The following is a 12,674-nucleotide window of genomic DNA, read 5'->3' on the forward strand; positions in this document are numbered from 1 at the left end:
TATCGCTCTTTTTTGTAATATGTACAATGGTTGAAGTGAGCTTTTGTATGTATTTCCCCAGTTTTCAACGCCATACTCTAAGTATGGTAAAATCAATGAAGAATACAAAATGCGTAGTGCTTTCCCATCCAAAATATATCTAACCCTTGCCAATATCGATTTATTTTTTGCTATTTTGTGCTGAACATATCTGATATGAGATTTCCAGGAGAATTTGTCATCAACTATGACACCTAGAAATTTAATTTCATATACTCGTTCTATATTGGCTCCCCCAATTTTCAATTGAAGTTCATTATCTAGTCTACGATTCCTAAATACCATAAATTTAGTTTTATCCATATTCAGAGATAGTATATTACTATCATACCATTTCTTTATCTTCTCAAGTTCCTGTGAAACCCGTCCAAAAAGTTGCTGTAGGTTTTCACCCGATGCCCATATGGTAGTGTCATCAGCAAACAAAACCACTTTCACTAAATCAGAAACCTTGCATATATCATTAATGTATAATATAAATAATTTAGGTCCCAAAACAGAACCCTGAGGCACTCCACATACTAATATCCAGCTCACTCGATTGGTATTCACCCAACTTCACAAATTGATGCCTCTGTGTCAAATAACTTCTAATCCATTTCAGAACCATTCCTCTGATCCCATATTTTTCTAACTTGTCCATTAATAATTCATGATTGATTGTGTCAAATGCTTTTTTTAGGTCAATAAATATCCCCATCGTGTATTTCTTCTCATCCATAGCACTTGTAATGTCCTTCATCAGGTCGGTAATGGCCAAGGATGTCGATCAGTTCGACCTGAAACCGTATTGGCAATCAGAGAGGATTTTATGTTTGTCAATAAATGTATCTAATCTGTTATTAAAGAGTTTTTCCAGAATTTTTGAAAATTGTGACAACAGAGAAACCGGTCTATAATTTGTGAAGTTGTGCTTATCACCAGATTTATACAGAGGGATAACCTTTGCTATTTTCATATTATTGGGGAACTGCCCAAGTCGAAATGACATGTTAAAAATATGGGTTAATGGTTTGCATATCCCCTCCTCAATCTCCTGGCTCTGACAGTGACTCAGCCTCGTGATGCTGCTAACAAACGGTCATCATCATTATTCAGCATAAAGCACACAGAGGTTAATCACTTCTCCACCTGCATCTACAGTGGGCCAATGATGATAGTATCAGCCCTCGACTATGCAATGGTTTGAATCTTTTCATGATGCGGTTTCACAGTGATGATTGCTGATGTCAGAGGTCGGCAGAAACAGTGACCAAGGGAGTATTCAGGATTATTTTAATGACATTAGCTCTCTGTTGGATGATAATGACCGACCACTAAACCTGAATGCACAACACGACACACACATGTACAAAGTCAAACTATCCCAGCTCTTGTTAAGTGCAAGAAATAAAGTAGCCCCCTCACTAAACCTGGAATAGTCCAAGTCCCACAAATCAACTTTGAATAATTGCACTAAAACAGAATCTTATGCCTGATATTTCTTTGTTACCCCCGGTTTGACTATGGCTGAGCTGAAGAATGACAGAAGAGTTCCAGGACATTCATTCAGAAGCTTCATGTGGTACTGATCATTGGTGCAAGCCTGCCCTCCACGGAGGACCTGTACACCTCACGGGTCAAAAGGAGGGCAGAGAGGATCACTGCAGACCCCTCACACCCTGGACACAATCTGTTTGAACTCCTCCCCTCTGGACGGTGTTACAGGTCACTGTGCACTAAGACAACCAGACACAGGGACAGTTTCTTCCCCCTTGCTGTCACCCTGATGAACACTTAACCAACAACAGTATGAATGGACAATAACCCTCAATGCAATACCTGTAAATATACATTATACAGATTATACAGACTCGTACAGGTCTCTAGTTTTAAGCACTCTGTTTTATCCCTATTTATCTCATTTCAATGAACATTCCTTTGTTTGTCTGCATTATTTACTGCCTGTTTATACTGCTTATTTTGCATTGTTTGGGCTGTTTGTTGATGTTAATACATCTTATTTGGTTACATTACACAGCCTGATGCTGGTTTACTGTTTACTTCCCCCTTGCATGGGGATATGTACAGTACATACACATTGAGAGCCGATGTACCAGAGTCAAATTCCCCGTGTGTCCGACACACCTGGCCAATAAAGCAGATTCTGATTATAGACACATATTAAATTAGGAGTCATGTTTGTCCAGACCCAAACAAACTCAAGAATCACATCCTGGATGTGACGGTATCCAGACTGAAGCTGAAATGACTAGTGTCTGGTTCGAGCTTCTCACATCTGTTAATTGTTTTTGCTTTCTGTGACAATAAAGTCGAAATCGTTGACCTACTGGTTGGACAAAACTTGTCATCTTGGACTTTGTGAAATTGTTCACTAGTTTCCAGTATTACACTCAACAATAAAAATAAAGATTGGATGCAGCCTGATTCCAAACACCTCTCATCATTGTTCACATACGAAGCTGGAACTACTTTGTGAAAGCAGGCAGACAATTATTTGTTATACGCCTAATTGTTTGAGGTGATTTGATTGTTGAAAATAATGAAAACCATCTACTTCTAATTAACTAAACTACTAACAGAGTCAATTTTCATCAGTTTGACTTGAAAAACATCTTCAGGACAGAGAACAATGAATGAATTAATTATGAACCATGACGTTTTAGTCATTGTATGTTGTTCCTGTGCACCTGCTTCAACAAATAATACACATGTACTTTGAATTTTAGGTTTTATTTAGTTGTTTTTATGGCCATAAAGCGAAGATTTTACTATTTCAAATGGATGTGCAGCAGATAGCAGCGGAACAAAAGTCGACAACAGCTGAGTTGAGGGTGAATCGACTGCATGCTGTTAGCACCGTTATGTCATGCAGACATATCATTTACCATAAAGAATAACTGCAGGTACAGTAATACAAGGTGGATTTTCACACACAGCAGTCTTTCTACAGTTGTGTGGACACTCACTGACATAATGCACTCTCTAGCCCCTTACCTTAACTTTAACCATCACAACAAAATGCCAAAACGTCCCATCACCCTAACCTAATGCTCACATTAACCCTAAAACCAAATCCCCCTACAGCCTTTTAAAGCTGTAAGGACCAGCTAAATGTCCTCACAGCAGTGATACTGAACTCAAAATTGTCCACACAAACAGAGAAAGACATGTACACACACCTAACAAGTCTGCATCCAAAGTTGATCCTGATGGAGGTACATCCTCCTGCCAATCTAACCAGGAACACAGGGAGAATGGCAGCACCTCACACTCAGTCATCACACATCCTTCCTGTCCATCATGTCAGATCACACTGCATTTTATCGTTGAAAATTCAAATGTCAACCACAGTGAACACAGTGCACGAGGAACCGTGCACTGTAACAACGCACAGTCCCATCCTAAATTAGAAAGTGCAGGAGGTGGTGAGGAGGGTGAGTGAGGAGGGGAGGGGAGCCCGACTCCCGCATCCCTCATTTTCTCTGCCACCTTGAAAACAACACCCCAGTTCTGCTTGTGGTTCTCCATTCCATCATTGTCTGTGCACATCACATGCAGCAGTGTTACAATCCCCTGCCAGTGGTTGATTTATTTATTTTTGTCTTTGAAAACATGTACCAGGAATAAAATCCTGCTCCTCTTTTGTGTTCCTGCATCATCTTTCTCTCTCATTTGCTGTCTCTCTCTCATTCTCCCGGTGTCCCTTCATCCTTCCCTCACTCCCTTGCCTCCCCTCCTCCCTCCACCTTGCCCTCATCTCCGAGTCCTGCAGCCACAAGCGCTCTACAGCAAGGGTTTTGCAGTGGCTTCTTGGCATTGTCATAACACTGTTTTTAAGACAATCCTGCCTCATTTTAGGGTGCACAATGGAGAAAAGGAAAGACGATTTTTTTGGCGGGTGGGGGGTTTGGGAGATGAGGAGGAGGAGGAGGAGGAGGAAGAGGGGAGGCCGGGGATGAAATGCGACAAAGGTTGCGAGCTGGATTTTAACCTACAATGTCGCGTGGAAAAGGTACACAGTAAAATGCATTATTTGAAGAGCTGACAAGAACACAATGAACAGAGGCAGAAGGAGGGCAAGTTGGCTGATGATATGATCATGCAAATCCATTATTTCACCTTCTCTGTTGCTCTAATACATTGTCTCTGGTTGGATTATGTGTGTATATGCATGCCCATACAGAGGTATGTGGCATACATGATGTGCAGATCCAGTCATCTGAATTCATTATCATCACAAAAAGGGCACAGGGAAGCTGGAACCTGAATTCTCCATAATCTCAGTTAAGAAAGAAAAGGCTTACCTCCACATTTCAGCTCTGCTCGACCCTGCCTCGTTCCATCCTGTTCCTCTCTGCTGACAACCTCCCCTTCTCTCCCCATGACAGCATTTTTCTGCTATCTCTCACCACAGTGAGGCTCTTTCTCCTCCTCCGCCTTCAGTTCCTCCTGTCTGCTCTTCTCTTCCTCTCTCCAAAAATAAAATAAAGCAGCGCAACACGGAGATACTTCCCAATCTCTGTGTCTACTGGCTCCTCTATTTTATGTTGTTAAAGTCAAGAGGCAGGTTGATTTGTGCTGTCCTCCTCCCTCTTTCTCTCTCTTGCGATGATTCTATTCCATTCACTCACACGAAAGCCAACCCCCTCTTTCTCCTCCTCTCTCTCTCTCTCTCACACACACACACAGCTTTACCAAGCCTCCTCCCCCCTCCTCATCTCCTTGTCAGAAAGAGGTTGAGGCAGCAAACAGACAGCAGAGGCCAAGCGCATATGTCTTAAACTGAAATTCAAAATAGATCACTGGCAAAAGTGTGAATTAAAATGTGCTGAATTAAATGCTCATGACGACCATATGACATATGACACAGAAATGCGGTGATCAAATGCTGGTGCAAAGTTGTACTGAGATGGTCACCTCTCATAATGTCTCAATTTTTTTAAACTAATGTACTGATAGGAGGAGGAACTGGCAATAGTAAACACACTTACTGCACTTAGTCAGAATTTCCTGTGCAAAGCCTACATTTCTGCTTAACAGAGATAAAGTCTCAAAAGCAGACTCAGAAGCAAAGCTGAAAATTGCCACGTGCTTGTGTTTGTGCGTGACTATGTGTTTGTTTGTAAAGATCTCTGTGTACTTCTCAAACATACTGATGTGAGTGTGGATCAAGACCATAAATCAACCTGCTTAGGAACAATAAGAGTACAGGAGTACTGCAACAACACAGCCCACCTTTCTGTTCCCCATCAGCCACTGCAATGTCCTTAAAAGCACATACCTGTGAATTTGGATAAACCATTTAATGGTGTGCAGGAGAGGAGGAGGCGGCCAGCCATGTTGCTTAACCTCCACCGCAGCAGAGCCAGGCGTCCGGCACCATCCCCCTAATGACTGAGTGGAGTCTCGTCCTGGCTGCACCATATGGCTGTGTGTGTGTGTGTCTGTGTGCGTTACCAGGTCAGCGGCTCTGGTCAGGGGTTGGGGGTGGGAAGGAGGAGAAGCCGGTGTTGCTGGTGGTGTGTGTCTTGACAAGATAAGAAAATAAAAACAGAGGCAGGAGTTGATAGTAAACTGTTTCCTTATAAACAAGCATACCTCCATGTGTGTCCATCAGTGCTAGAGGAGGTTTTTAGGAGCTGCTCAATTCAGAAAACAAAAATGATCCAATACAAATAAATATCCAGCTATTAAGTTATACGCAGTGGTGGAAGAACTACTCAGAATGTTTACTGAAGTAAAAGTAGCAGTATTACAGTGTAAAAACACTATGTTACAAGTAAAAGGCCTGCATTCAACATGTCACCTAAATAAAAATCCAAAGTATTAGCAGGAAAATAAACTTAAAGTACCAAAGGTAAAAGTGCACATTAGGCAGGATGGCACATTTTACAAGCAAAGCACAGATACCTCAGTACTGTACACAAGTACAGTACTGAGTAAATGTACTTAGCTACTTTCCATTACTGGACATGTGTAATGGTCTGACACCTTCACCATATTGGTGAAGGAAGAAGCCCCACAACAACCAACGCTACAGTGACACCATGTGGAAGTGTTTCACTGGTGACAGCTCTGCAGAGGAGCGCCTCTTTCTAAAGACTTGTCCTACTTATGACATATTGCTGTACATACTGTACTCAAGACAAGTAAAACATTCAGATTGCTTGAGTCATTTTAGCTATTATTCCTAATTTCTACTCATCATTTATAACAGATCATTTCAGTCCTCAGTGAGAGGTATTACGTGTTGGGGAGCAGTGAACTACATGTAATTACACTAGTAGTTTACATTTTGCAGTAGCGTTCTGGTAGTTCAACTACATTCATATTTACAGTGATTCAAGTAGTTATATGACCTTTTTTTTACCATTTTTTTTATAATTAACTACTACAAGAGTAGCTTTGCTATAGTTCAGCCTCTTCCACTGTCAAGTAGCTGGTAGCTTTCAAAGCTAGGTTTTCAAGTAGCTTCCCCATCACTGGGTATTAATGAGCAGTTTTAAGCCAATTTGCTCATGCAATGGCTACAACCTAAACACAATGTACATTAAGGTTACAATGATACTAAAATGGCTGGATGACAACTTTATTGGGCCCACAGTGACATATTTAGTTTTAGCCTGTTCAAAGCCAGTAGTTATTCAGAATGATGTCATAATATCATATCAAAGCAACAAATTATAACATATGATAAGATGGAACCAAAAATGTTTGAATTGTTTTTTTGAAATGTCACAAATTTTAAGATAGGTACTGAAAAAATGTGCTGATTAACCAACTAAGCAGGTCATTGAGACAAGTGTTTTAAGAGTGAAATGCAAGCCAGTGCAAACCATCAACTCTGTCTACCTGGTTCTGTTCAGCTGTAAAGGTGTGTGTCAACTACAGTCAAGGACTAGTCTAGGAAAAAGAACAATTATCTTACTCAAGTGGCAATGACTTTAGGCTACTTCTTGTACATAGATTATTTTTTTATGTTAGATTGAGTGTACATTTGTACAGCTGCAGGAGTAGCACTCATGTCCAAAACAAGTTTCCTCCTATTTAATTTAGCAGCTTACCAGACAGGTCTGTTTTCTGCCTGCGCATTTTGGCAGTGCAGAAAAGAGGGCACTGCCTCCTGGTGGACAAAACTTGCACACAGTGAAATAAGAGCTTAAAACATACTGTGCTTGACTGGCCACAGTTTAAATTGTAATTCACTGCTTTTATGTAAAGCTGAAAATGTTTATATGACCTGCAAAGGTTGAAGCTGAGTTCAGTTACTAGCCTATAAGCACATCTTCCACAGGCAAAATGTGTTTTGTGTTCCGTGCACTGACCTGATAGAACACAGCAGAAGTCTGGTATCAGTATTAACCTGAGAGTTAAGTAACTTTCAGGGTAACCCCACACCACTGTTGGTGACATCCCTCAGACTCTGCAGTGCTTAAACAAGGGTTGGCTGGCTTACCTGTTGAACCTGGTTCCCAGGTGTAATAACATATACTGGAAGGGGGAAAGTCTCACTGTTAAAAGTCACACATTAAAGACAATTTTAAGGATTTTTAAGTTTTGTTTTAAACCAATTCACATTTTTTATATCAAACATTCAAATCATACTCTCCATGTAAAGATGTACTAAATAATTTAAATGGTAGATTCAACATCCTTTTGTGACATGTAAACATAAAACAAAGATATCACTTGAAGGTCTTTTCCTCTTAATATTGTGCAACCTGTTAGTTTACATCAAGAAAAAAAAAAAAAACTGTCCACAAAATTTACATTCCTCTAACAGTGTTCAAAATGGCTTCTAAGCATTTTTTTAAACAATCAGGTTTAGAATACAGTTAAAGGAAACATGATAAAACAGTTTGGACACTGTGCAGATGATCATGACAGTGGATTATCAAACAAAAAAAAAAAAAGTAGAAATATTCCCCCAAATATAAATAATTCCAACTATTTAAAATATAGGGAAATGAAAAACACTGTTAAACAGCATCACTGTTAAAGAAACCTGAACTGACCATGTTGGATCTCAACAAACATTAAAACTGCACATTTCAATGTTCAGTTTTTTCTTAGCTGACACTAAAATGGCTTGAAGTCTTTAACAGAGTTAAAATTCAGTCACTTCAGGACTGCAAAAAAAATAAAAAATTTAATTATTTGTGCTTTTTCCTCTATATACACACACACACACACACATCGTATTTCCTCAAGCAAGTGAAAATGTCTGTTTATCAGTGGTTTCAAAATGATTGAAACTTGTGTAGCCAGGAGGAGACATCCGAGATATTCTGAAGCCTGCACACTTGGTACAAAAGTCACACTTTAAAGTAGAGTGATGACTACTCTCTGGAATGTTGTCCGGATGCGACGTGGGCTGCCTTTTACAAAGAAACTTTTCTTGGATACATACATGATTCTGATGACAGCATTTTAATTTCCTTGTGTAGCAGATACAATATGGACACAAAAAGACACTGCTGTGTCCGAGATGGCCAAAGCAAAACAATAATAAATGTGTAATAAAAAAAATTAAAAAAAATCTTTCCCTGCTTCCCACTTAAGCCAGTTTTAATGCACCGTTGGTCATGAACAGGATCTTTTCCACAGTAGAAGGTGTGTTGTATGGGTGGTGTTACTGTCAACTCCTTTGCCCTTTGCTCTTTTGAGAGCTTTTTAAATTCACAATATTTAATGAATATTCACAATAAAAGCATATGTTGTTATCTGAAGAGGAGTCCTGGGCTCAAAAAGGGTTTCAATGCTCTTGATGAGAGAGCCTGATAAATCCTTTATCTGATCCACTGTCAAGCATCAAGTCCGTTCTGGCGGTTTTCAGTGAACCGGCCCGGAACTCTACCACTTGCCCCTCTTGCTCCAGTCCTTAGGTGTGAAGTGAAGGCACTTGGGATCTATGCGCAAGTGTCTCTTCTGCATTGCTCTTTCATGCCCCTCGACAATGTCCTCTGAAAGAGTCAGGATGTACTGACCCTGTGTTCAAATAACAACATAGTCATGTCACATTCCTATCAGCAGACTACAAACATTTTTGGACTAAATATAACTTATTTTAATCAGTGATGGCAGTGTATTCGTTGTCACACTACCATCAACCAAAACCTCTGAGTCATGTTCTCTTCGCCGGGTTGTGTAGCTCTTCACTGTAACCTGACAAATATTTCCCAAATAATTTCTCTCACAGTCAGGACCTTAAAATAGGTTCAGATGTAAGATTTTGCATCCTTTCTTGGCCTTCTGACCTTTTGACCGGAAAGCTGTGTAAAGACCGACTATTAAAGGTGCAGAGGACCTTCTAGTACTGCTTGTGGATGGGAGCCAGTTCCCAAAAGACGGTTTAGTGAAAACTCTTGAGTTTGTCAACACTGAGTTAAGAGAAACTGAGATTATCATTTCAATATCACATTGTGGATTATATGTCTTGAGCCTACTCAGTGAGAATGACTGTGGTGCAGCTTTACATAAAGATTGAGCAGATTTCCTCAAATTAAATTCAAGACTTAAGACCCTTTTGGTTTTTGGTCTTGACCCACTTTGAATGCAATTTAAGACCTACTTCCAGGCAGCAAATCCCCCCACAGAAGTTAAAAGCAACAGTTTGGGAGGGGTTAAAATTTTTACACACCAACTTCAACCACAAATTAAAACATGTTTTTACATTCATGGCTCGAAGAAGCATCCAACAGCCTACATTATCGCACCATTTCCACTGACCCACCACTTATAGTGAGTGACAGTGATGCACAGACTGTACAGTGGTCTGACTGACTTTACCTGCTGTCAATATCTCCTGTAACCTGCTCAGACAATGATAAATAAATTCTAAAACAAACTGATTTAAATTTCTACATTTCTGGCAAGTAGTGAACTATGGTTCACTGTTGGATGTTGGATCTCAGATCTCAAATTCTGCTTTAAGTTTTAATTAGTGCAACAGTTAGTTTCACTCCTCTGAAAACGTCAAAGCAAATCTGTAATTGGTATGATTTGCATAGACTTGACCATATATTCGAAAACTAGATGGGTTATTTTCTTACCTGAAAAACTTAATAAAATGGCATAACAACAGTCCTAGGATGAAAATTATCACTGGATTGAGCCCAGTCTGCCAGGGCAGTTCCCCTGCAGTTTGGGTATCGCTGTGACAACCAGCTACAATGCGGAGGGACTATATCTGCATTGAAAAACAAAGCACCTGGTACCAAAAGTGAGTAGAGTTAAGTCAAGTCAGTACCAGGTGGTGGAAAGGGGGCTTAACATACCACAGGCGGTACTCCTTTGTCCAACTCAACATTAAAATTATCAGCTTAAGAATGATCAATTTTTAAGACCTGTCAAAATCGTATTTAATACCTTTTTTAATGCCTAAACTTCTGATTATAGGATTTAAAACTAAAATTAAATGTAGAACTGAGGTTTTGGAATATATGATACATGTGGTCCCCAGTTTTCAGCTTCTGTTGTTTATCCATTTTCATTCACGTTAGTAGGACAGCATTTTATATCTGATCAGAAGAATATCTGTGTTTTGAGGCAGAGAAGGACTGGTAGTTAGTTTATACACACACACACACACACACACACACACACACTCTCACCTTGTAATAGTTGATTAGGTTGAGGTACTGAAGTGTTGAAATGACGTCTTCTTTCTTTACACTTGTTATCTCACTAATTTCACTGTAGGTGCAAGAATTCAAACAAAACGAGTGATTAAATCGCTGTTCTGAAAATTACTCTTAGGAGATAATGAAAGGCTGCGACAAAATGCCAACCATCACATACTTGATTGTGATTTGCGGCCTTTCTCCATTGTCGGGTTTAAGGTCCATGAGAATTTCCAAGATGGTCTGGGACCAATAAGAACGATAGGACAAAAGACCGAGGTCAGAAAGTGGCTTCTCAGGAGTGCCTGTCTTGCCTTCTACCTTGGAGAGCTCATAACCTGAGAGTGTAGAGGGATTAGAACAGGTGAGGTGAAAGGAGAAAATAGTAAAAGAATTCCATCCAAGTATTTACTGGACATTGTGCCATAGATTGTGATACTAAACCTACTGAATTCAATGAGCAGTTTGCCATAGCCCCTCCGCTGGTAAGGAGGCAAAGTCAGGATGCAGGCGACGTTATAATCTTCAGTCGACTCTTTTTCCTGCACAAAGAAAATAAAAATTATTTGCATTTTGACTGGACACTAGATGTACACATTGTATCAGTGGTTCAAAATTCTTTGCATAATGTGTGTACCTTAGAGAAGTAGCCCACAATGTGGAAACCTTTGGAGTCATACTCCGTCATTACATAGAAAAGGAAAGGGTCTGTGTCATAATACAAGGTTTTGTGGTCCAGGAAACACTTAGCAAGTAAACACAGGTTCTGGGAATAATTCTGGAAAATATAAAAGGCAAAAGATCAGTGAAAAACAAAGTGTGCTGTGAAAAATACAGAGGAGAGAGAAAGATACCCTGTCACTAACCTTGTTTTTCCTGCCATCAATCTCAAAGAATGAGATGGTGCCTTTGCGGTAGATCTCATTGCCTGGCGGATGTCTCAGATTACATTTTGTCTATTAGAGATAATAGAAGAGGAAAAGAACAATGATCCACAGTGTAAGCAGCCAGATACTGGTGGGCTTAAAAAGCTGACATAGTGATGATGCTTACCAAATGCCTCTGGAGACACTTGAGGCTTTTGAGGTACTTGAGACAGAATTCACAGAGGTAGAGGATGGGCAGCATGGTGAGTTCCTGTGGGTACGGTGAGAAGTACCAGGGCTTCAGTCTGTGACGGCCTAGCTCTATACATTCTATGTTTTTCATCCGGGTGACAATGTCGTCATGGCTGCGGTCAGATACCAGACTGCCTGTCATGCGCGGTGCAGATGGGATGCCATCCGAACTGTCCTGGGAATCCTGGTGGCAAACAATGCAGACATGAGACACAGACTGCTGTTAATTTCAAACTGTTTAAAATTGTGTTCTAACAAAAATCTACTTGATCAAATGAAGGATATGTATTTTAAGACTTTTACACATTTAGATTTCTTTATGTAACATGTATAATCACAGTGTTTGAGCATCAAAGGACTAAACTTGGGTCTGAGGTAAACAGCACCTCTCTTTTATTGGACCCGCTAAGGCACAGGTGAATTTGGACAGTTGAACACATTGAACGGGCAAAAATAGGAAATAAAACAGACCTCTGGTGGTGGCAGAAAGACACTGGCACTTTGTGGGTTGTTATACTGCAAAACCTTTATCATCTAGCAGAAAAGAAGACACAAACACACGGGCTTTTGGAAACTTAAGAGGGGAATGAAATTATTTTTACTTGCACTGAACAGTTTGGTTAAGGGGGCAGAGTGAGAGCAATACTGAACTTCAGCGTAACATTTGTAGTTTTAGTACATTCCAGGGTGGGTTCACCAGCAGCCAGCCGGCAACGCTGGTAATCACAGCTTTGTTTGAAAATGAATGCAGGGCGAGCAAAAGAGCTAACAAATATTAGATCAGTTACTTCATTTGTATTGTACAGATTAATTTATATGACAAACACTTGCCACTGTCATCAGAAAGTGGGCGGTCAGCTGAAGGTGCTTTCTACACTAACTACAACAACTG

General features: G+C 40.1%; 2 protein-coding genes across 5 annotated transcripts in view; both read right to left on the reverse strand.

Annotated features, from left to right (window-relative positions):
* The window catches only part of sipa1 (signal-induced proliferation-associated 1), a 33,584-nt gene extending 28,100 nt beyond the window's left edge, over positions 1–5,484 (reverse strand). Inside the window, exon 1 of one of the 3 annotated variants that reach the window (XR_002274845.1) lies at positions 4,347–4,668. The gene's annotated coding sequence lies outside the window, so the exon portion shown is untranslated. Of the gene's footprint in view, positions 1–4,346; positions 4,669–5,323 lie in introns of those variants that run through there. The other 2 variants (XM_020598852.1, XM_020598851.1) reach the window with 2 other exon arrangements.
* Positions 5,485–6,601: 1,117 nt separating this feature from the next.
* Positions 6,602–12,674, reverse strand: part of LOC109959567 (histone acetyltransferase KAT5) — a 10,965-nt gene continuing 4,892 nt past the window's right edge. For both annotated transcript variants that reach the window (XM_020599029.1, XM_020599028.1), the window contains 8 exons: positions 12,254–12,316; positions 11,718–11,966; positions 11,531–11,620; positions 11,302–11,442; positions 11,113–11,206; positions 10,843–11,002; positions 10,656–10,737; positions 6,602–9,030 (listed from right to left, as the gene is read on the reverse strand). In XM_020599029.1, coding sequence (XP_020454685.1) covers positions 8,896–9,030; positions 10,656–10,737; positions 10,843–11,002; positions 11,113–11,206; positions 11,302–11,442; positions 11,531–11,620; positions 11,718–11,966; positions 12,254–12,316 — 1,014 coding nt within the window. In that variant the 3' untranslated portion in view covers positions 6,602–8,895. The remainder of the gene's footprint in view (positions 9,031–10,655; positions 10,738–10,842; positions 11,003–11,112; positions 11,207–11,301; positions 11,443–11,530; positions 11,621–11,717; positions 11,967–12,253; positions 12,317–12,674) is intronic.

Source organism: Monopterus albus, unplaced genomic scaffold (genome assembly GCF_001952655.1).
Source record: "Monopterus albus unplaced genomic scaffold, M_albus_1.0 scaffold39.1, whole genome shotgun sequence".
Taxonomy (NCBI): domain Eukaryota; kingdom Metazoa; phylum Chordata; class Actinopteri; order Synbranchiformes; family Synbranchidae; genus Monopterus; species Monopterus albus.